We start from the raw sequence: 21,439 nt of genomic DNA on the forward strand, positions 1-21,439 counted from the left end.
ATTAAGTTAGAGCTAGGCTTATAACTATTATTAAGTAGTATACTTAAAGGGTAATTTATATAGTTAAAAGTAGCTTATTTCTTTTATCTATAGTGCTATAATCTATATTCCTTAAATATTACCTTACTTAGTAAATTCTACTATAAGTATCTATATTTAGGAGCAAAGGTTAGATTAATAAGTAAGGCTATTCTAGAAGGTAGTATTAGTTAGTAATATTCTATATAACACTAGTATATAATAGTGTTATAAATAAGGTTTAAGGGTAATTATTAATTAAGGCTTAAAGATATAAAAGAAATATTATTTTTTATCTTTAGAAAATAAATAAGAGATCTTAGAATAGTATTATAGTAGTAATAACTAAGGTTAAATAACTTATAATAATATAACTAAAGTAGAAATTCTAAGATAAAGAGAAAAAAAACTATAATAAGGCCTTTCTTAGTAGTATTATTCTTAAATCTATTATAAACCTTTTCTTAGTTATATAACTTTTAGTAGTCTATACTTAGCTCTAGTAGTCTTTATAGCCTTTTAGCTATAACTAGTATAGTTATTTTATCTTATAGTCTTAGTTACCTTATAATACTTTAGTAAAGTCTTATTATTTATTTTTATAAGGGTACTATAGTAGCTAGCTAGTAAGGCTTTTATAAAAGTAAAAGTCTTTATATTAAAAATAGTAAAACTACTAGTACTTATAAGTTAGACTATCCTTAATAAAAAAAAGGTTTACTTAGTAAGTATATTACTAACTAGTATATATTAATATAATAAATAAGGTTTAAGAGTACTTATTAATTAAGGCTTAATAGTATAAAAAAGATATTATTTTTTCTCTTTAGAGAATAAGGAGAAGATCTTAGAATAGTATTATAGTAGTAATACCTAAAGTTAAATAACTTATAACTATATTACCTAAAGTAAAGATTCTAAGATAAAGAGAATAAAAAACTATAGTAAGGCCTTTCTTAGTAGTATTACCTTTAAATCCTCTATAGACCTTTTCCTAGTTATATAACTCTTACTAGTCTATGCCTAGCCCTAGTGGCTTCTATAGCCTCTTAGCTATAATTAGTATAGCTATCTTAGCCTATAGTCTTAGTTACCTTTTAATATAATTATATAAGTAATTATATAATTAAATAGGAGCTATTTTAAACAGAAGATATATAAAAGCTTATTATAGACTTATATTCTTATATCTTTCTTTTCTTAATAACTGTTATAGACTAGATAATAAAGAAAAGATGCTAACGTCTACTTTACTTGTTTAACAAGGACTTGTCTACTGTTTTTGAGGATGATATAGAGAAAATAAGAAATATAATAAACTAAATCCGCAGTTTAGTAGAACAAGGCTCACGAGCCGAGGCGCGATCTATAAGGTTAACCTTAGAGGACCTTGCAAGAGATGTACGCGTCGGTCTTGAGGGCGAGAGACGGCACCAAGCTGAGATGATAAATCACGCTGAGAGAATAAGAGGAGATCAGCAGCGAAATTCGAAGAATTGGAGCTTCGAGAAACGGCAACAGCTTGCCGACAGTATCGTGGATTTACTCGAGGACAGAGCCCTGGGCTGGCTAGAGAATGCACGCGGCATGCACAATCTATCACGACAACCACATCTCAAACCAGCTGTGGCATTTTCACTTGTCCAGCCAAGCATCAAAGGTCTCAGAACGATTAAGTGAAAGCTTTTCGTAAACTTATAGCTGACTATTCCTTGTTTAGTCACATACACATCTGAAGAAGTAGCTTTGAACTCACGGTTTCTAGAGGACTGCTTCAACAGAGACAGAGTTCGCTTACCTGCCGATTCGTTCAGTCCTGTCATGGCCAGCCCAGAGATTCTCAAGAACATCAGTGAATGGGCGAAAGCGCCCGCACCCAACTTACTATGGCTCAATGGCGAGCCTGTGCAATGCGACGACTTCGACAATCCGATTACAATGGTAGCTGCCAAAGTCATTTTTCTGGCCGAGCAATCGCAGACCCCCATAATATCGCACTTTTGTGAACTTCGGCGGGGCCAGAAACTACGTTTTGGGAATAACAGCAAAGAAGAACAATCGTTGGTCGGTCTGGTCTACTCGATTATCAGGCAGTTGGTAGAGCTTTTACCGCCTATGTTCGAAGCGTCCTCAGATTTCTCGGCTGAAAAGTTCAATTCCCTTGATGGAACCATCCAATGTTGGCGCACAGCCCTTTCTGTATTGACCAACCTTGCAAATTCAATGCCTGGTCCTGTCTTTTGCATCATAGATGGGCTTCATTGGTTGAACGATACAAGTACAGACAACTGTCTCCCTGAGTTTATCCGCGTCTTGCGAGGAGTTAGATTGAAGGTGGTGCTCTCAACCACCAGAAGGTCAGTAGTTTTACGGAATGAAATACCAAGGTCGGAAACACTCTACATAAGCAACAAGAAAACCCTTCGGCGTGGCGTTGCAATAGACAGACGTGACCTTAGCGGCCGTGTTTAGCGATATTCAAACTTAGTAGACAGAAGCTCAACTCAAGGAATTTGCTGCTTCAGTGTAATCGTTGGCTTATCGTAAAACCTTTTGGTTATTTGCTTCTGTTTGGCATGGTTAAGAAACACAAGGGTGTGAGATATATTGCAACCTCTTGCAACAACTTGATTCTGCCGACCCTTTTGATGAAAAACAGAGCACTTGGAAGTGGTCTTGGCACTCAAGGGTTAGACGGTGTGGTGTATATGATTTGTCGCGCCCTGTGGCAAGATCAGAACAATCGATCCACAACACAAACGATCTAGCGGCGGTCTTATTTCCCTTGCACAGCTTAGTGGCGCGAATACGCGAGCATGGGAAACTTGTATCGGCTGGTGGAGGTCCGCCCAACTGCGTAATCATATGGGAGATCAGCACTGGTGTGGCTCAGTAAGCGAGAGCGATGAATGGATCGCTTCGCAGGAGATTAAAACCGGTCAACTCTCGAATGTTGGAAACCATACACTTTTCAGCTAGTAATATTTTCAAGCCTCACAGCAGTGACAGCACAATGGGAATCATTATCACTCTAGTGTCACCCTTTGCCTACTTGGCACTCTTCGGAGGCTTGGCAATGGGTTCACCAACTCAAGGAGAAAACCTATTGAGCTTCCTTACGGTAGAGACCTCAAACGGGCCCATTACGGGCCATCTGGCGTCGAACAGCTCCAATGTGCTAGAGTATCTTGGTATTCCATACGCCAAGCCTCCTATCGGCCGCTTGCGATTCGCTCCGCCGGAGCCGTTCACCAACAACCAGTCCTTTCATGCGTCCAAGTTTGGCTTCGATTGCCCTCTTTCCCCCTCACCCCAGATTGACTATCCAGACATGACACCCCAGGCACACAGGATCATCAACTACTTCGCATCAGCTGCCGGAACGCCGCAGAGCGAAGACTGTTTGACGTTGAATATTTGGACCAGACGATCCAGAAACGGAACTCGGTCTTCCAGGAACCCCGTTGTTGTTTTCTTCTACGGCGGACGTGAGTGATTTTGGCAAAGATACTTGAAAGAGATAAGAAAAAGGTGCTAATACATGGTACGCAGGCTTCGCAATTGGTAACACCAACAGTCCTTTCTATAGCGGAAAATATTTTGTGGCGGCCCAGGATATTGTAGTAGTCACTGTTAACTATCGCCTTAACATCTTCGGCTTTCCGGGAGCTCCAGGGCAACCTCAAAACCTCGGCTTACGAGATCAACGGGCTGCTGTGGAATGGGTCCGCGATAATATCGCTGGGTTTGGCGGGGACCCCACCAAGATCACCATCGCAGGCCAGTCTTCTGGTGGCGTCTCCGTTGACTACTGGTCTTACGCCTACGCGGAGGATCCGATCGCCACTGGTCTAATTACGCCTTCAGGCAACGCCTTCAGCTTCCCGCTCAACGGCCCGGGAGTGCCGGAGCGGAATTGGAAGTCAGTCGCAGCGGCAGTCGACTGCCTGAACGCTACTGATATCATGAGATGTATGCGCACACGGAAGTGGGAAGATATCAAAGCTGCTGCGGCTGCTGTACGCCCATCGTCAAGCAGCAGCGTCCTCCGAAGCATCCCGCCGTTCTACCCTACGGTTGACAATGATATTGTGTTCCCAGATTACGTGTCTTTGACGAGAGCCGGGAATTTTTCAAGTCTGGTATGTCTTATTTTGTCAGCCTGATCTTGCGTGACGAAAAACTGGAGTTAACTTTGTAGACTGTCCTGTTTGGAAATAATAACAACGAGGACGGCTACTATAGGATACCCGCCTACGGTAATGGTGTTATACCAACTTCAGATCAAGTTGCATCTTTCCTCCTCGAGTCCTTTACCTGCCCGAACTCCTATCAAGCAGAAGCGCGTCGTGAGCGAGGGATTTCAACATGGGTCTATCGCTATTTTGGTGACTGGGACAACACCCGGTTGTTTCCCACCAGTGGTGCATACCACGGCGTCGATTTACACATGATATTCGGTGCATCAGAGGATGTGAGCGGTATCGCGCCATCGGACCCTCAGAAGCAGACCACTACACTCATGCAGAAAGTCTGGGCTACATTCGCCAACGACCCACTGGAAGGGCTGAGCTCTGTTTTTGGCTGGCCGAGGTTTGACCCAAGCGAGGAGTCTCTGGTTTTGCTCGCAGTCGAAAACGATCCCGAGCCTCAATTTGTGAAGCCAGAAGTTTATGATGCTCCCTGCTCGACTATCACACTCGGAGCTCTTGCCACACAAGCCTCCGCCTGATGGGGTTGGACAATAGCAAAATGACTAGATGAGGCTAGAGTTAAGAACTTGGCCAAAAATGGATATCGGATTCATGAAGAATAAGAGTTTGCTTATGTTCGCCAAGCACTAGTATCTATTATCAACCTTATTTTGTCCCTGTCTGTCGCCGGCCTGTGAAGATTACCGATATGCATTTCGTTCTACATTCATGATTTTATGAGCAATCAAGAATCCTTGATTCTCGCTATCAATGTAATAGACGTGAAAGTCAGTTATATCCATGTCTGCCTCTCCTTTGTTGCGGTTAGTGCACACAAGGGCAAACTCCATAACTCATGCCCAGATAATAACGCCAAAGGATAAGCCAATACTAGCAAGCATAGCAATAAGAAAGCCAGGAGAGGCTGAATCAGGCCAGAGATACAGGGTGTAACTGTTAGCCGCATTTTATAGCATGTTGGCCATAGCAATGGCAGCGGCCTTCTTATTAGTTTGCCCGATGACAGAGGAGGCCCAGCGGAGAATCAAGCCGTTCACTCCGTATGTGACACCAACGAAAATCATGACACCTGTTCGGTCGCAGCCAGTAAAGGTTATGTGGGAAAACCAAACCCTACGTTGGGATCCTCGTATCAGCAACTCCCCAAGGAAATGAAGCAAATATCATCGCATTTGAGAGGCCAAGTTTCGAGCAGTCCTAACCCGAGGCATCATATTCATCCCCTTTAAACATGGTTACTTTTTCGTGACGATTATGGCAGCTTCCTCTGAGGCACGTGTAGCTTGGCATGGCATAGTAGCGGGGATATGGCGGCAGCACTATCAATCGACTGATGCATGCCAGCCAAGACTCTTGGCCTGCTTTTCCTCTTCCAGATATTCGTGCATAGGTTATTACATCATAAACATGACAAAATTACCCTACAGAATAGTACGCGGTTAGATAGCGAGTACTCGGCAAAAGTTAATTTGCTTGGCTACACTACTTTCTTTCCTTGCGCTGGTCCATCTGTTCCTTGAAATATATGTTGGCCTCCGTTGTCAATATTGTATCGCAAAACGTGCTCGCCAGCATTGCGTCCTGACAATGGAAACCGCCGCTCGGGGACGTGTCCCTTCCTTATTTACTTACCGCAGTTCTGTGGTGTCCATCATCGTCACAGTCGCATTCGCGGTCTTTACAGTATTGACCGTGCTGGGATTCCATCCTCACCTGTTTGGTGCTGATGCAAGCACGTAGGATGTCTTCCTCTACGGTTTAATTGTACCAGTCCTTCCATTCGCATTGACTTACCGCGTGGCGATCGGCCAAGGCGAAGGTGAGTCTCAGCTAGCATAAACTTCTGCGGCTTGCGGCCGTGACTGACGGAATCTTTACGTCGCGCAGTGCAGTTCTGGGTCTCGATTCTCCTCGCAGTGTATGGAGCCGCTCTTCTGATCTCTTCGCGTAAGCTTCCCCTCGAGTAGCACACATGACACCCACGGAATCGTTCGTGTAACCGACGCTTGCAGCAATATGGGGCTACCTTGCCGACCGTATCTCTTCTCGCCGCCTGCCAATGGTTGCCGGTCTTTTGCTTCTGGGCGGAGCGACGGCACTTCTGTGTGCGGGAACCAACATCCCCCTCCTCGTTATCGGTCGTGGCTTGCAAGGCATATCTGCTGCTCTAGTCTGGACGGTCGGCCTCACCCTCATCGTCGATGCCACTAGCAGTGATAACATTGGGAAAGCCATGGGATGGGTTGGAATGGCCATGAGCGCGGGTATCCTTTCGTCGCCGATGCTAGGAGGCTTGGTATACAGCGCTGGCGGCTACTATGCCGTCTTTTCCATGTGCTTCGGTCTTATAGCAGTTGATACTGTGATGAGATTGATGGCTATCGACGTCAAGACAGCTGAAGCGCGGTTCGGTGATGTTCAAATAGGTGTTGGTGGGATTGCTCTAGATGACGAGCACCATGTCCACGACGGCCAGACAACTGGGCCAACACCTCAAGAAGTCAAACCAAGCCTCAAGCCAGTATTTCTCATCTTGTTACGGAGCCCGCGTCTTCTTGCTGCCCTCTGGGGCACCCTCGCCCACGGCATGGTCACGACATCATTCGACAGTACCCTGCCCCTTTTTGTCTCAGAAAGATTTCGTTGGGACTCTGTCGGTGCTGGTCTGATCTTCCTGCCGCTGGTCTCGCCCTCGCTACTCGGCCCCTTGGTCGGCGTTGCTTGCGACCGATGGGGTGCCAAACTACTGTCGAGCTCTGGGTTTCTGCTTGAAACGCCGTTGCTGATCTGCCTTCGCTTTGTGGACGGCGACAGCTTGTCGCAAAAGGCCATCCTGTGCGTCTTGCTTGTTGGGGTGGGCATCGCCATGGCCTTGGTGCTGGGCCCGCTGATGGCAGAAATCACCTGGGTGGTTGAGGAGATCATGCCCAGTTCGGCGCAAAGTTCCTTTGCACAGGCCTATGGGCTGTACAACATGGCCTTCTCGGGAGGTGCCTTGCTTGGCCCCATCATTGGTGGAATGATACGCGATGCTGCCGGTTGGGGCACTGTTAGCTGGACTTTAGGACTGGTCACATTTGTGACCGCCATTACGCAAGTCATGTGGACAGGCGGCCCAGTTTCCAAACATCGAGCGAGCGCATAAGCCGGGAAAAGATCAGTTGTCGCTGATGTTTTCTGGACATTTCACGAAGAATGAGTTAGAGAAGGGAGGCGAAAAGGTAATCTGCGGTCAACACTCATGCGGCAATATATTTTGTAGATAGCAGATTGGAAGATGTAAACTCTCCTAGCTAAGGCATTATCTTGTCAATGATGTTATATTATGTACTATATCATTGGTATGGCGAGCATCACAGTCATGTTGGTCACCCGTCTGTCTTATATATATGGTAGTAATGTAATTAAGGAGGGTCGACAATATGTTCACATGCGAAAAGAACAATGATTGATAGCTCCCGGGCCTTCAATCAATGTGGCCTGCAATATTATTTGGGTATATCGCATGCCATTGACAGACCCAACACCCAAGTGCGATGTGAGTGCGATGTAGGTGCGATGAGCTGCGATTAAATGCGATGGCTGTGCATAAATTGCAGTGAAAGTGCGACGGCCTTTCTATTCGCTGACCGACTACCCACCCCTTCATGCGAGGTGCGACCAACCTTTCGCACAGCCTAGCTCAGCTTGGTTGATCCGCGTACAAATATCATCACCTTATCTCGCGACGGTTTGTTCGCTGCCCGTACTTTTCCTCATTAAATCCAGCGCAGGCAATCGGACTGGGAAGAATACTTTGAAACTCGCGAATGGAGCTCACATCCAGCGACACGGATGAGGTGAGGGCTGTAGATTCGCCGGTCCTCCGACCTTCTTCGCGTAATCTTACAAGTCACTCGAATCCCTCAGCAAGCAGATCACTATTCGGCAGCCGTCTGTCTGGAGCCGAGGAAACTTACGCAATATCCAGAAAAAGGAAAGGCACGCCGCGGAAACTCGACAGTGAGAAGTGTCAGCTTTGCAGACAACACAAGTTGAAGGTAAAGACCCTCATTTTTGTTACCTCCATCTTTCCATGTGTCTCCTGCAACATAGTTTCTGACGATGGTCCCGGTGACTTGATCAGTGCACCCCGCAGCCTCGAACGTGGCCGCAAAAGTGCGACCGATGTCTGTCCAAGGGGCTGGAGTGCTCGCCCGGAGAGATCAAGCGGAGAGCCAGGCGACCGGCAACGAACCAAGAGGGGCCCGAAGATGCAGTCATCACTGTCTCAAATACTCCCGTCATTCCAAGACACAGCTGCGAAGCCCCTCGTGGGACATGGGACGTCGAGGACGTGTAAGTTGAAAGCTTCGCCTCCCCTCACACGCACGTGTGGTCCCCCCGTGAAGCACGTACAAGCTGATGACGAAATAGTATGAACATCCTCATCGTGGTCCAGCTCCTCAACAGCGAGTACGAAATTCATCACAGTCAGAGAACACTTAACACTCGCATTTTCAAAGGCCCCGGGCCTGAGGGGCGGTTCCAGGTCCCGTACGTCTCGGGCCTGCATCTGAGCCTGCCTCTTCTTAAAGACAGGCTCTCCGTGGCCTTGAAAACACGCCTCGGAGTGGGGGCTCTTTGCCCGGCAGAGAGAGCGGTCCTCGAAACCGCGCTCATCGATCTGCACGGCGATCTGCCGCGGCGTCCGGCGACGGCAAGCCGCGGTGGAGAGAAGCCGTCCAAGTGGGCGCAAGTGCGCGACTTGCTCTTCCGGTCAAGGGCTCTCGACTCAGAGGAGACTGCGCTGGGGCGCCTAGCTCGATTGGCCGGCGACATGTACTCGGAAGACCTGATGAGGAGGTTCGGGCTACACGAATGGTCCCACGTCGAGCAAGGGTTCGGCCGTGAGTGGGCGCGTTTCCTCCCGTGCTCCGTGTTCGGGCCGCTGCTCTTCGACAGCGGCGAGCACTACCGCGAGCCGACATGCTATGTCAAAATCTGGGTCCACGACATTGCCGCGAGGAACGGCGCCGGGCTCGGCCTTGCGCCACGCAACTTCGTCTCCATCCCGGCGCAGGGATGGGCCCTCGACCACCTCGCCTTTCTGACTGCCGCCGTCGGCCTCGACGAGAAGGACAACCAGGGCCTCTCGCTGATGCACGCCGCAATTCTGGACCGGAGGCCGGACGTTGTCCGGCAACTCGTTGTGCGCGGGGTAAAGACACCGCACTGGGTCCGAGGGAGACGTTTCTCCCTTTTCCACTTCGCAGCGGCGGTCGGGTGCCGCGACTGTTACCTGGAGCTGCGCTCGCACCCGGGTATCGCGCCGGCGGAGGAGGTCCGGGACCGAAACGGCATGCTGCCGCTGCATGTCGCCGCTCTTCACGGGCACGCGCGCGTGGTCGAGGCTATCCTGTCGGCAAACCGCCATGACTTAGACTACGTCAATTGCGAGACGCTCGAGTCGGGATCCACTCCGCTGTCCCTGGCCATTGCCTACCCGGAGGTCGGCGACGCGGCCGAGTTTCTAGCGCGATATCCGGGCGTCAGGTTCGTCAGAGTCTGCGGCATAGAACAGACGGCTTTGCACATGGCGGCGTCCCATAGGAGATATCCCCTCTTTCGTTCCCTTCTCTCCATTGTGCCCGGAGAGCTGATCAACGCGAAGGACGAGAACGGCGAGACGCCGCTGCACATTCTTGCTCGCTACGGCGACCGGGAGACGATAGAAGCGGCCCTGGGGGTTTCGGAGATCAACCCGGACTCGGCGGCGGATGATGGGGCCACGCCACTTGCCAATGCCGTGATGGAGGCTAGGGTGGATGTGGTAAAGATCCTTGCCGCCCGCCGGGGGGTCGATATCAGATCGTTGCGGCGACCCTTTGGGCCGCTTGACATGTCGCCTCTGGATTACGCAAAGCAAGGGGCTGAAAGGAAGGATGTGGGTGTAGAGTATGTCGAGGTTTTGGAGTTCTTGAGGGAGTGTTTCAAGGGACTTGGGGAAAATCTCGACGAGTGCCCGTCAGATGAATGGGATGGAGAGACATGAAGGTCACGGAGAAAGCACTGGGAGAGGCCAGCTGCATTTCAACACAAAGCAACGGGCATCCCTTAGTGCTGATGGATTATCTTTGTCAGCGAACGGTGCTTCCAATAATATAAATTTCAAGGTAAAGTCAACTTTCTAAAAATATGATATGCTCGGGTCAGATATAAATAGCCAGAACGCGGTGGGCTAGGTGATTCTCACGATCACGAGTCGTTCAGTTCTTCTCTGCGATCCAATATCTCGTCCTTCCGATTTGTGGAAATTGACATCCGCTCTCGCTGAGCGTGAACCCCTTGCCAACAGCTTCACTTCTTCATCTGGAGAGACACAATGCCCAACCGGACTCCTGTTGCCTTGACTGGCCTTTCCTACCCCGCCCCTAATGCTGTGCGGAACGGTCTCTAGGAGTGTCTATTGAAAACATGGCACGTCTCCACTCTCGTGGCCGCCGACAAGTACAGCCAGTCGGGATACAAGCAGGCCGGCGGTGGGGGCTCGGCCGTAGTCGTGACCGAGGGCCACCGGTCAACAACAAATCCTTCGGGCTCGGCGCTGCTTTCTGTGGCCTAGTACGAGTGCCGTTGCCGACCCCATCTGCGCGAGGAGTGTCTGTAGAACATTCCAATGCGCTAAAAAGCAACTATGTAACATAAGCTATTGCTCGATCTGAGCTAACGCTCAAGTCATCTCGCGCACAGAGTAGTCTCATCAAACGCAGAGAAGTTAGCGACTAATCCATTAGACATGATACGTGTTTGACAGCTTTGGCATCTCAAGTACTCCATAGCAGCATGAGAGAGACATTAGAGGGCCAACGAAAGCTGGCATGAAGCGGCTACAGCTATGTCGTGGCCGGGACAGGCTTTATCCGTCAATCCTGCTGACCTCGACAGCCTCACGAGAGACGAGAACAAGGCTCGCTTCTTTAAGCTATACCGGTGACACAGAATGGCTAGCAGATCTCACTAGAGTACCCCGAGATTAGTCCAGCGCAGCATCAACGGAGAGCGATGCGCCATGCAACTTGCGACGCCACTTGGTCGGTCTATGGCTCAAGTGCATTCTATGCCATCGTTGTCGCTGTCATCGTCGCAAATGACTGCTGCCGACGGGGTCAGGGCAGTTGTCCCGGCGGCGAAAAGGCAATATCGCTTAGCAGTTTCACAGGACCCGAGAGCGGGGATCGTGCCGGACCAAGCCCTGGTTGGAAGTCCCACCGATTGGTCTTGGAGCGATGTAACGACGAATGGGATGGTTCAGGAGAACCCGGTGGCGAAGGCACAGGGACTCGGAGCAGCAAGGCAGGACAGACGGAACACGAAGTGTGTGTCGGGTCACGGACGACGGTGACAGCGATGGCGGCATGGGTGGGTTCGGGGTATTGACTTCTTCCATCTTTTGGGAGGCTGAAGGTTGAAGTTTTCCTGAGAGAGAGAGAGGGAGGGACGGGAGTGCCGGTAAGATGGCGAGACGGACGACCGGCTGACTGACTGACAAATTGACGTGGGACGAGGGAACATGGCGCAAGGTCAAAGCCCGTCTGCCATAGAGCTGGTCAGTTGGTAATCGTGGAGCAACCTATTTTGGGCTTAGTTCAACTTAGTGCGGTCTAGCCAGCGTTGTAAACGACAAGACGTTCGAGTTGAGTGGGAGGAAGTGTGTGCGTGTTTATGTGCTGGCTGGTCGTGTCTGGAGCTGGGGGTGGAGCGGGCTAGGTGGATGGGTGGATGGGTGGATGGATAGATAGATGGATTTGTGGTTTTTGTTTTCTTTCGTCAACGGGCCAAGACGGGAACCACGCGAAAGAAGAAACGGAAAACCCACGTCTACACCAGGTTGGGCGCTAGTCGCCAACGGTTGGCAACAATGACGGAGAGACAAAGAGGCAGTCAGGTGTGGGTGCTTTTTGGTAAAACACAACTACTAAATGATAGGTCAATGGCAAAGAAAGAAGAAGAAAAGAGAAGAAGAAGAAGAAAAGTAAAAGGCGCCGGCAAAAGTTGGAAATGCAATTGCAAGCGGCGTGGGAAACAACGCCAATTTCCTCCTCTGAGCAAGAAAGCAGGAAACGAGCGGAGGAGGGAGAAGCCCGCTCCCCGCTCATAGGGGAGGAACAAGACCCGGTGCCTGCAGAGAACAAGAACGAGAAGCAACGTCCGTAGAGGAAGAGGAAGAGAAAGGGAAAGGCAAAGGCAAAGGGAAAGGGCAAGAGAGCACATGGCGAGGCAGGGAAGACCTGGCACCGGCTCCATCTCGTTGGCTGAAATTGCGTGAGTAGTGTGGGGCCTAGGCATCCGGGTCTCAACTGAAGAGTGGATCCTCCTCGATCGAGAACTTGGCCAGAGGGGGGGAAGGATACGCAGTAACTGGAAGGAGGGGAGCGGCAGGGAAGCAGCGAGACATAAACCGGTCTATCTGGGGACCGCGCCTTCCTTCTAGTGTAGCTTCTGAAGAGGTGGATTGACCATATTGGATTGGATTGGGCTGGATTGGGAAAGCAGCGCCAGTGGCACCTGCGCGAAGGTGACATTTCCATGCATAACCCATGCTTGGGCGGGCGGGCAGTCGCAAGGGTCATTCCAACGCAACACGCCTTCGCTTCCCCAACCATTCACTCGAGCGACTGACGAAAACAGAATACTTTGTTTTTGCTGGTGATTGTGGTGGGAAAAAGGTATCATGGGGGGTTTTTTTTGTGCCTCCGAGCGCTATCATTCGATCCAGATGCCAGCCAGCCTGCCTCCCTATGCTTATCGTCCCCGACTCTTCTGCTCCAAACCCAAGACGACAGAATCCACCGCATACCATACCTCCACCCTGGCCTAGCCTATCCATGCATCAAGTTCCTGCAATTAGCTCGCGTCCACCTGCAGCTCCTGCGTCTGCTCTTCGCCTTCTGCTCAGCTCCTTCTGTACCTACTTTGCACTTGCACTTGCACCTGCTTGTATTGTCGAATCTTGTCTGGCTCTTGCTCCCCCTCCTTTTCTTTCCCTTCTCGTCTTCTAGACTCGAAACTTCTTGCATACCCCCCTGACCTTGTCTCCCCATCACTCGTTCTTTCCGCCACCCACACACCCCTTGGCTTACCCACCCCTCGTCAAATCTTCAAGGGACAGGCCATCGGTTCGACCAGTCAAGTCCTTTTCTGTTCCAACCAACCTCTTTTATCTCTCTTCCTCCCTCTTTCACACACACACACACACACACACACACACACACACACACACCCTCATTCCGATAAGCTCCTCCAGTCCACTCGTTCTAATCAACATAAACCACCACGAGGTCCTCGAAGCCTGGCGTTTTGACTTCCTCTCACTCCTTCGCTCCCGCACCGACTCACAGCACATACAACAATCTGCTCTTAGCGTGCCCTTGCCAAATTACAACAAAAGAATAATACGGACCCGATTGTAGCTCCTATATTTGGAACCTCTCCGGCCCAATCGACACTACCTAGCACGAGATTCGTGTGTAAAGGTCACAACAGAAAAGGGGAACGTACATGTCACATTCGAGTCGCCTGAGGGTGTGCTCGGCCGCTGGTCATGATTAGTGATTAGTGGCCAGGAGGGACTTTTCGTTACTTGTGCTACCCCAACTTTATGCTCGTTGTACTGCTGAAGTGGGTTAGCCTGTGGCCAGCTCACCGCCTGCTCGAATAGTCAAAGGTTCGTGATGTTATATCATCGTGAAAGTTAAGGCTAAGGGGTAGTTGCAAGGGAAAAAGTTAAAGTCTGTATTTCTTATTATTAGATTTATAGCTAAAATAACCACTTGTTAATGCTTACTATAACGTCTTTACTTAAAGAGCCTTATATAGTTAATAGTAATAGAAGTAGTAATATACAATAGTCTAAGTTATCCCTAGCGCTATCACTACCTCTACTAGTATAACTACTACTACTACTACTACTGCTATTAACAAGGCCACTAACAAAGAAGTAAAAGCAGCCTAGTAGCCAAGTGCAAGCTATATAGGACTATAGCTATATACTACTCTTTCTTTAGCTTTACTAGTAGCAAGTTAACAACAAGGTGTTAGTAGGTATAAGAGGGCTAGTTGTAAGGTAAGCAATAGCAAATATCCTACTAAAAATAAACAAAGTTAACCTATAGTTATTTATACTTACCTTATATATAAAGTATTACTACCTGTTAGCTACCTTTTATAAAGTTAAGACCCTTATTTACTTAGGGGTTAAGTACAATAATAACAGCAGTATTATTATAACGTTAGACAAGAGCTAGGAGGCTTTTAAGAGGTAATTTCTTAGCCTAAAATCTATTTGCCACAAGGGCTTCCTATATATAGATAAGATAGGTGACTTATGGCCAGAGGAAGTAGCAACTAGGCAGTATATTACAAAGGCTAGTAAGGTAAATAATTTATAAGTAGTTAAAGAAGATAAACCTAAAGAAGACAATAAGTTAGTAGTTAAATATAGGAGGAGGAGGGATAAGTATAATCCAGATGTAAACCCTATCTCTTCATTACCACTAATGTCTAATTTAGTAGGGGACTTATAGTAACTGCTATAGCAAAAAATAACAAGAGTAAGAAAAAAAAGACATAAAACCCTTATATCCTTTAGTAAGTCTATTAAGCAAGGCCTTAGTAGGTTAAGTAAGGCTATAACAATAGTAATACTATAAGAGCCTAGATCTAACAATATAACTAAGGTAATTAACGACTATTAGTAGCTCTTTGAAGGCAAGTTAGATAGTTAGGTTATAGTAAAAGTTATATTATTTTTTACAAAGTTGCCCTATATAGCTATTGCTTAGTTAGTAATAAAGTTAGTTAATAGTAAAGAAGAATTTCTTTAAGAAGTTAGTATTATTAGATAGTTAATTATTATATACTACTAGATAACTTGCCTAATTTTCCTATGCCTATATAGCAGTATTATAGTGAATTTCTATACTAGATTTCTTGCTAACTATACTATTTACTTGCCTATTTGCCTTTACTAATAATAATAACTACTGCTTATTAAGCTCTTTACTATTACCTTTGTTGCCTTTGCTAATAAAGTTATAAAGGGCAGTTATTATATATATAAATTAGATTTAGTTAGTAAAGCTATACTTAGGGGTAGCTGCCTATAAAATCTTCTACCTCTGCTTAAGCTTACTAAATACCTTCTTAACAATAACCTAAAGTCTTAAGTAGTATATATTATATAACTCCTTCCTTGTTACTAGCCTAACACTGCCCTTAGTAAACTCTTTAAGGTAATACCTTTTGCCTAGGTATAAAGTCACTATCCTATTGCTACAAGTAAATCTAGTATTACTAAGGTAATAATAGCCCTCTGGTACTATAAACAATCTACTAATTACTTGCTTTATTAGGGACATGTTATTTATTAACCCTTTAGCTCCTACTAAGACATATACAAATAACCTATTAAACCTAACTATAGTAAGGACATTTTATAATATATAGCCCTTATAGCAAAAGAATTACTTCTAGTTATCTAGTAGTATATAGGCCTTAATAAGTGTACTATCTACTGCTCTAATATACCTAGTAAAGCAGTAGTCCTAAGGCAATAGCTCTATTAATGGAGATATGTACGGCTAGCTAGGTTAAGTAATAACTTTGGTATAGAGGGCAACTATTGCTAGAAGGATTCTCTAAATAATAGTATATATAGTACTATGCGCTATTTAGAAGAGATAGGCAGCGTTTTGCTGGGTTTGTCCTTAACCAAGTATATATAAAAACACTATAAGTTTCTACTTAACTAACTAATAGATAGTATCTTTTACCTATTTGCTGTTATGTAACTACTTTACTAGTTAATAAAAGTTATACTTGCCTATGCAAAAAAGGGCAGTAAATTACTTATTAGACCTGTTAATAAAGTACTTAGCTATTTGCCTTACGTACTCAACACCACCAGAATAAATATATCCTTATAGTTACTATATATTACTAGGGGTATTATTAATAATAACAACAGCAGCAGCTAATACTGCTGTTACAACACCTGCTACTACTACTGTAATATAGTAATAATTCATTCTTGTTGTTGCTATTATAAGTATTACCTAACTTTACGCATTCAGGCTAGCCACTAATTACGCTGGCCACCAATTTCTTAATGCTAGAATTAACGGCAAAAAAGCCTAATTTAAACAACGCTTTCCTTCTTTTAGTAGTAGGTTGCAATAGATTCAGAAAGATACATTGCACAAATCTGACTTTCTAGTTGCAGCAAGCATCCAGGCTTAGATACCCCTCAGAAGCAGTTATGCACGCCGGAAACCCCTCCTGGCCACTAATCACTAATCATGACCAGCGGCCGAGCACACCCTGAGAGACATCTGAAGCCATAGCACTGCGACACTTGTTCCACCCAGCTACCCTTCAGTCTCAATAAGCTTTTCGTCCGATCGTTTTCGTCCCTACATCACACGTCTGCCACACGACCACAGACTTCCTTCCTCAACATCAGCTGTCGTCTCTACGAGTGAATTGACTTTCTCTCGTCCAGCCGTCCACCCACCTCTACACCAACGCCTCGTAAGAACCAAACGGGCAACCCCGTAATCAACTCAAGATAGAATCCTGCAGCCTCTGCAAACAAGGACTTCAGAATGGCTCCCAGCATCTTGGAACGTATCCAGCAGAAGATTGAGCTCTTCCGCCTCGAGCAGCGATACACCCGTCGCCGTCATCGCCGCTCAACCTTCGTTTCCAACGCTGTCTACGTTGACGGCGAGTATGTCTACCAGACTCCTACTTCGACAGGGTCCTCCTCCACCGGTACTGCCAACAGCAAGGAGCCGACGTCACCGCACGTCGATGCCCTCCACCATGCCGAGCCTGCCTCCCCCACAGAAGTGATCCTGTCACAGACCGAGCGCAGCAAGAAGCGGCTGAGCCGCTTCTCCTCGATGCCCGGTTTCGGGTCGTCCAGCAAGCAGAGCCCTACACAAGATTGGAGGACAAGCCATGTCAGTGTCAACGAGATCCGGCGGTAAGAGAGCTTGCCTCTCGCTTCGTGAGGCGACTCGCAGAAGCCAATAGCAACAACAACGACAACGACAACGATAACAAAACAACCCAAAAAGGACGGACGATATGTGTGTTAGGGTAGCGATCTCATGACGGCGACACGAATACCCTCGGAACGAGTCTTCGAGGTGCGACGACAAAATTTCGCTCACAAGCAATTGGCATATTGCTGTTTACGACGATCTTCCCCCATCCCCTTTAGCGCCGCACTTGCATTTGCATTGGGGGCTTATTCTTGATACTTTATGCTGCTGGGAGGTTGCAATTAGTCGATGCTGCATTTGCACCGCTGCATTCGTCATCGTCTATATTTCTCCAATGTTCGCGTGCGATCGGATCGCGCCGGCATTGGTTTTTGGTTGTCCGGGTACACTACATTGACTTGTAATTTGCACTGGTGCTCGGTATACCCTACGGCATTTCGGCGCTGCTCACGCATCCTTTCTGTTCTACATATCCAATCAATTACATGATTACCATTTCTTCCCCTTTCCAAACTTGAACCATTGTGACCGAAGTGGACAAGCTAACCGTCAGCCAATCATTCAGCAAGTGCATATGTCGAACGCAGGAATCTGACAGCATTGCAAACACTGATTGCCATTTTCCGTGTCTCAGGTTCCGACAACGTTGTATCAGCAATAATCGCCCGCGGATGCTACGCAGAACGCATGAAACACTTTCAGACGGTTGGTCAGGGACCACGCTGGCGACGCTTGGCTGTTTGACCCGGTGTTGCACCGCGAGCAACCTTTTTTTGCGGGGTGGCAGTTCTGAGCTCTCGTTCTGATATGGAATATATTATGCATGAATCCGTCCATGGTGGTATCTTGTTCTTTACAAGACAAACAAGGGTGTTCCCTCGATCGAGCCGTCCTTTGCAGGAAATCTGGGGTCATGCTTCTTTTTCGTCAGACTGCAGTTGTTGGACCAGACAAGCACCGTCTGCGATGTCCACTATGCCAGGTTGTTCCTGGTTGACTGCCAGAATTTCCGAGCACAGGAACTCTGTGGCATCTACCTCGTGATGAATCGGGGTGGACCAGGCACCGGCAACGACCACTGGCCAAATGACAGATTGGCGCAATGGGCCTGCCTTCTTTGAGATGGGGCATTTGCGACTTGGTGGGCGATGGATGGCCCTTCCGCAGGAGACCTCTCTTTCGCCGGCCAAACAGAGGTCGCCCACCCGGATCATGTCGCGTCGGATCGAAAAGCTGGCCAGACCGACTGGGAACAAGCCGTGAGTTACGCAGGTTGAAGTGTTATCCTCGGATGTCAGTACGCATTATGGACCAGAACGAATGACGTTCTGGTCACGCACCTTAGCGGAGCGATGCCTGGCCATGTCGAACAGGCTCAAGACGGCAGAATGCTGCAATAATTGGCATATTTCAGCAAACGTTCAGACGGCGGCCTCGAAGCTGCCGCGGGCTTCAATCACGATCTAGGCTTCATCGATGTGCCCTTGTCAGGAAGCCTACGCTCAGAACTGGACCTAGTTGCGATCGTTCTCTTTCGAGCATAGACACGCCGAGACGGGAAGACATATCACGATACCTGGGATCACCATGACCCCACATGCAAAAAAGGTTCCCGGGACCAAGAAAATCTGGCGATTAGACAGGCTGGTATTTGCGTAGCTCTCCCCCCAAGGCGTTCAATGCAGGAGTCTACGATGCCAAGTAGGCACTTTTGAAACCTATCGCCATCCGTCGCCGATGCCTACAGTCCGGTGTCACGAAGGGAACTACTCTGGTTCGAGAGCATCCGACCGACTACGGCCTAACACCGTTGCCGGCTGACTGACGGGAAACCCGACAACTGATTTGGTGCGGACTGCGTTGCGTCGAACACGGCACTGGATTCGGCGCAACGTGGCTTCTACTAAAGGCCTAAGACTTTGGTTGGTTCCAAATAGATGGTATGATACCTACAGCCGCTCTTTGGTGTCGACGCCCATTGCGGCATTCCGTCACAGAGTCGACTGTTGTTGCGATCGGTATACGACGGTCGAGATATGGGGGACCGGGAGACGGACGTTGGTTTTGCGCCTTCCGGGTTTCGGATCCGGACGGTGCTCTTGTCGACCAACACCAGTGGGTTCCGGCACGCCGCCGGTCACCTGGTATCGCAGTCGGAGGGTTCAACGTCTGCCCACAAGCGGTCCTCTGAATGGCAGGCGGGAGGGAGTCGCAGCGCCGGCACGTCTTGTGGCAACGTCAGCATCGGGGGGCGAAACCCATGCCGTGGAAGCCGCGGACGTGGCAGCGTGGTTGGCAAAGTGTGGCTACGGATGGCGGCGGCGCGAGGAACATGCATATATGGCAAGGCAAGCATTCTTGAGCGCACGTCTCTGAGCCAAGGCTCGGGACTCTGGCGGACCCTAGGTACGAACCTACTGTTACCGTCTCCCGTTTCGACCGAAGACGTCTCTGTCGCAATTGCACCGAATTCAGGACGAAGGTCCATTGCATCCTTCGGCCTATTCCCTACCTCGCGAGGACTGTTTGTACCGTGACCCCCACCTTGGGCGCGCGTCGGCAGATGACGACGAGCCAAACATGGAGCGGCGACGTCGGCCTCGGAAAGGGTTTTTCCCCGTGGGACAACCCCAGTCTAGTCATCGGACCGCCGCCCGATGGCCGGCCGGCGTGCGCAGCTTGCTGGCAGGCTCGGCACTTGGGAAACCGGTCGCTCATGGAATATCTGTAGATGCCTGTTGTGTCAACTCCCAAGCAAGCAAGCAAGCTGTTGAGATTGTTTCGCCAAGCGAAAAAAGCCAATGTGTCCTTTACCCGAGGCTCTAACCGAGGAGCAATCTGGCATTTTTTACATTGGTTTGGTGCGGCACAACTACAGAGGGAGGACTGGCAGGTTCAGGTATCTGATTGAACTACTAACCAAGTCTCTTGACTTTGTGGCTTTGGACGACGCCAACCACTTGGCCTCATCTAAGGAACCGGCGAGTTCTCGGACCAGGCTGTGCAGCAAATCCAACACGGGGAACGAGGCCTCGTCGCCTCTTGCTTGGCGCGAGGCCCCCTCAGCTTTCCCTGTGAAGCTTCCGGAGCATTTGCATGTCAGCGAATGCAATGTCGCAGCAGAAGATACATATTTCAATCACAGACCGGGTCTCGGAAGCACCGTTGGCAAAACGAGGACAAGGTCGATGCATAGCCCAAGTGCCTTCTCTTCTCCCTCATCAGGTATCCCTCTCTAGCCGCCACCTGCCCTCGCATAGCTACGTTCTTTACTCAGTTGTGACGAATTTGTTGGACGAAGGAACCAACACGTAGTAGTCATGTCTCGGAACCGCGCGGCGCCTGCAACGTCACCGGGGCCTCGCAGAGGACGGCCATTGTCTGTGGATGTCTGTGACACTGGAATGCCAGCCGCCACACACACACCAGTAGCTTCGCAGAAAGAAAAGCGCCAAGAGGACTCCAGTGCAGCCCTGATCGTCGACTGTCACACAAGCCAGACAGGGCAGCTTGGCGGCGCTAGCGGCACAAAAGGGCGCCAAAATCAGGGGCTTCCACCTCCCGCCAGCGCGTGGCGTTGTGGATTTGTGTTGGACCAGTGGTAGACAAGGCAAGAGGTCCTTAGCTTCCCTGGGGATCTGCTACTTCCGCTACACTGCCGCTCGCCTATTGAGATTGAGGACGGGCGGATGGGACAAGTCGACGAATGAAGCTGGGTCATTTTTTCCTTCTCCTTTTTCTTCTTCTTTTTTCCCTTTTCCATTTGATGGAAATGTTATCGTCTCGATGGTCTAAAGATGAGAGAGACGGGAGGAGGGCGCAGAAAAAGGGAGAAAGAGAGAGTGAGGTTTTGAAGGCCAATTGACCTGAAGCGTGCTTAACCCGAAAAAAAAGACAATGTATTGGCAGCAAAGAGTCAGCCCAAAGGACAAGGGCGCGAGAGAGGTTCCATCGGTTCGCTCAAGGCGGTAGAAGAATTTCACTGGTACGGGTACCCATACCCGAACATGGTACACCGTATCCGATATACATATAGTGGGATTGCCATGTATTTACGACTCGGCTGTCACCTTTTGGGTTGTCAGTCAGGGCGCCCGGGGCTGCCAAGCTAGAACGGATTCGTCAGTCTGAGGAATTGCGGTGGGCTCTCATTGGGCC

The 21,439-nt window shown here is 48.6% G+C and overlaps 8 protein-coding genes across 8 annotated transcripts; 7 read left to right on the forward strand and 1 right to left on the reverse strand.

The window, feature by feature from the left end:
* Positions 1 to 1,341: 1,341 nt before the first annotated feature.
* Positions 1,342 to 2,424, forward strand: LY79DRAFT_481174 (uncharacterized protein; the record flags this gene model as incomplete). The annotated part of the gene is made up of 2 exons (XM_060553267.1): positions 1,342 to 1,659; positions 1,720 to 2,424. Coding segments are annotated over 2 exons (1,023 nt in total), but the record flags the coding sequence as incomplete, so codon positions are not given.
* Positions 2,425 to 3,000: 576 nt separating this feature from the next.
* Positions 3,001 to 4,888, forward strand: LY79DRAFT_573203 (carboxylesterase). The gene is made up of 3 exons (XM_060559446.1): positions 3,001 to 3,506; positions 3,571 to 4,160; positions 4,220 to 4,888. Exons 1-3 carry the CDS (start codon positions 3,032 to 3,034, stop codon positions 4,748 to 4,750), a joined length of 1,596 nt encoding a protein of 531 aa, XP_060407122.1. The 5' UTR covers positions 3,001 to 3,031; the 3' UTR covers positions 4,751 to 4,888.
* A 931-nt stretch (positions 4,889 to 5,819) lies between these two features.
* Positions 5,820 to 7,377, forward strand: LY79DRAFT_530079 (major facilitator superfamily domain-containing protein; the record flags this gene model as incomplete). The annotated part of the gene is made up of 4 exons (XM_060556149.1): positions 5,820 to 5,915; positions 5,973 to 6,051; positions 6,120 to 6,179; positions 6,245 to 7,377. 4 exons carry the CDS (start codon positions 5,820 to 5,822, stop codon positions 7,375 to 7,377), a joined length of 1,368 nt encoding a protein of 455 aa, XP_060407123.1.
* A 1,272-nt stretch (positions 7,378 to 8,649) lies between these two features.
* LY79DRAFT_585164 (uncharacterized protein) lies at positions 8,650 to 10,266 on the forward strand (the record flags this gene model as incomplete). The annotated part of the gene is made up of 3 exons (XM_060560478.1): positions 8,650 to 9,432; positions 9,673 to 9,767; positions 9,825 to 10,266. The coding sequence occupies 3 exons, from the start codon at positions 8,650 to 8,652 to the stop codon at positions 10,264 to 10,266; spliced, it is 1,320 nt and encodes a 439-aa protein (XP_060407124.1).
* A 2,476-nt stretch (positions 10,267 to 12,742) lies between these two features.
* Positions 12,743 to 13,493, forward strand: LY79DRAFT_573214 (uncharacterized protein). Its single transcript, XM_060559447.1, has one exon. It carries the CDS (start codon positions 12,812 to 12,814, stop codon positions 13,271 to 13,273), a length of 462 nt encoding a protein of 153 aa, XP_060407125.1. The 5' UTR covers positions 12,743 to 12,811; the 3' UTR covers positions 13,274 to 13,493.
* A 1,988-nt stretch (positions 13,494 to 15,481) lies between these two features.
* LY79DRAFT_473885 (uncharacterized protein) lies at positions 15,482 to 15,706 on the reverse strand (the record flags this gene model as incomplete). Its single annotated transcript, XM_060553221.1, has 1 exon — positions 15,482 to 15,706. A coding segment is annotated over one exon (225 nt), but the record flags the coding sequence as incomplete, so codon positions are not given.
* Positions 15,707 to 16,380: 674 nt separating this feature from the next.
* LY79DRAFT_530086 (uncharacterized protein) lies at positions 16,381 to 16,596 on the forward strand (the record flags this gene model as incomplete). Its single annotated transcript, XM_060556150.1, has 2 exons — positions 16,381 to 16,437; positions 16,489 to 16,596. The coding sequence occupies 2 exons, from the start codon at positions 16,381 to 16,383 to the stop codon at positions 16,594 to 16,596; spliced, it is 165 nt and encodes a 54-aa protein (XP_060407127.1).
* Positions 16,597 to 16,876: 280 nt separating this feature from the next.
* On the forward strand, positions 16,877 to 17,263 carry LY79DRAFT_675109 (uncharacterized protein; the record flags this gene model as incomplete). Its single annotated transcript, XM_060564399.1, has 1 exon — positions 16,877 to 17,263. The coding sequence occupies one exon, from the start codon at positions 16,877 to 16,879 to the stop codon at positions 17,261 to 17,263; it is 387 nt and encodes a 128-aa protein (XP_060407128.1).
* Between the last annotated feature and the right edge of the window lie 4,176 nt (positions 17,264 to 21,439).

The sequence above is a fragment of the Colletotrichum navitas genome, assembly GCF_030913465.1.
Source record: "Colletotrichum navitas strain CBS 125086 chromosome Unknown LY79scaffold_183, whole genome shotgun sequence".
Lineage (NCBI taxonomy): Eukaryota > Fungi > Ascomycota > Sordariomycetes > Glomerellales > Glomerellaceae > Colletotrichum > Colletotrichum navitas.

Excerpts from the sequence above, each read along its gene's own strand:
- LY79DRAFT_573203 (XM_060559446.1), top strand. The coding sequence starts at position 3,032 with ATGGGAATCATTATCACTCTAGTGTCACCCTTTGCCTACTTGGCACTC. Across the intron at positions 3,507-3,570 it reads TGTTTTCTTCTACGGCGGAC|GCTTCGCAATTGGTAACACC; the intron begins GTGAGTGATTTT and ends CATGGTACGCAG. Across the intron at positions 4,161-4,219 it reads CCGGGAATTTTTCAAGTCTG|ACTGTCCTGTTTGGAAATAA; the intron begins GTATGTCTTATT and ends TTAACTTTGTAG.
- LY79DRAFT_573214 (XM_060559447.1), top strand. The coding sequence starts at position 12,812 with ATGCTTGGGCGGGCGGGCAGTCGCAAGGGTCATTCCAACGCAACACGC.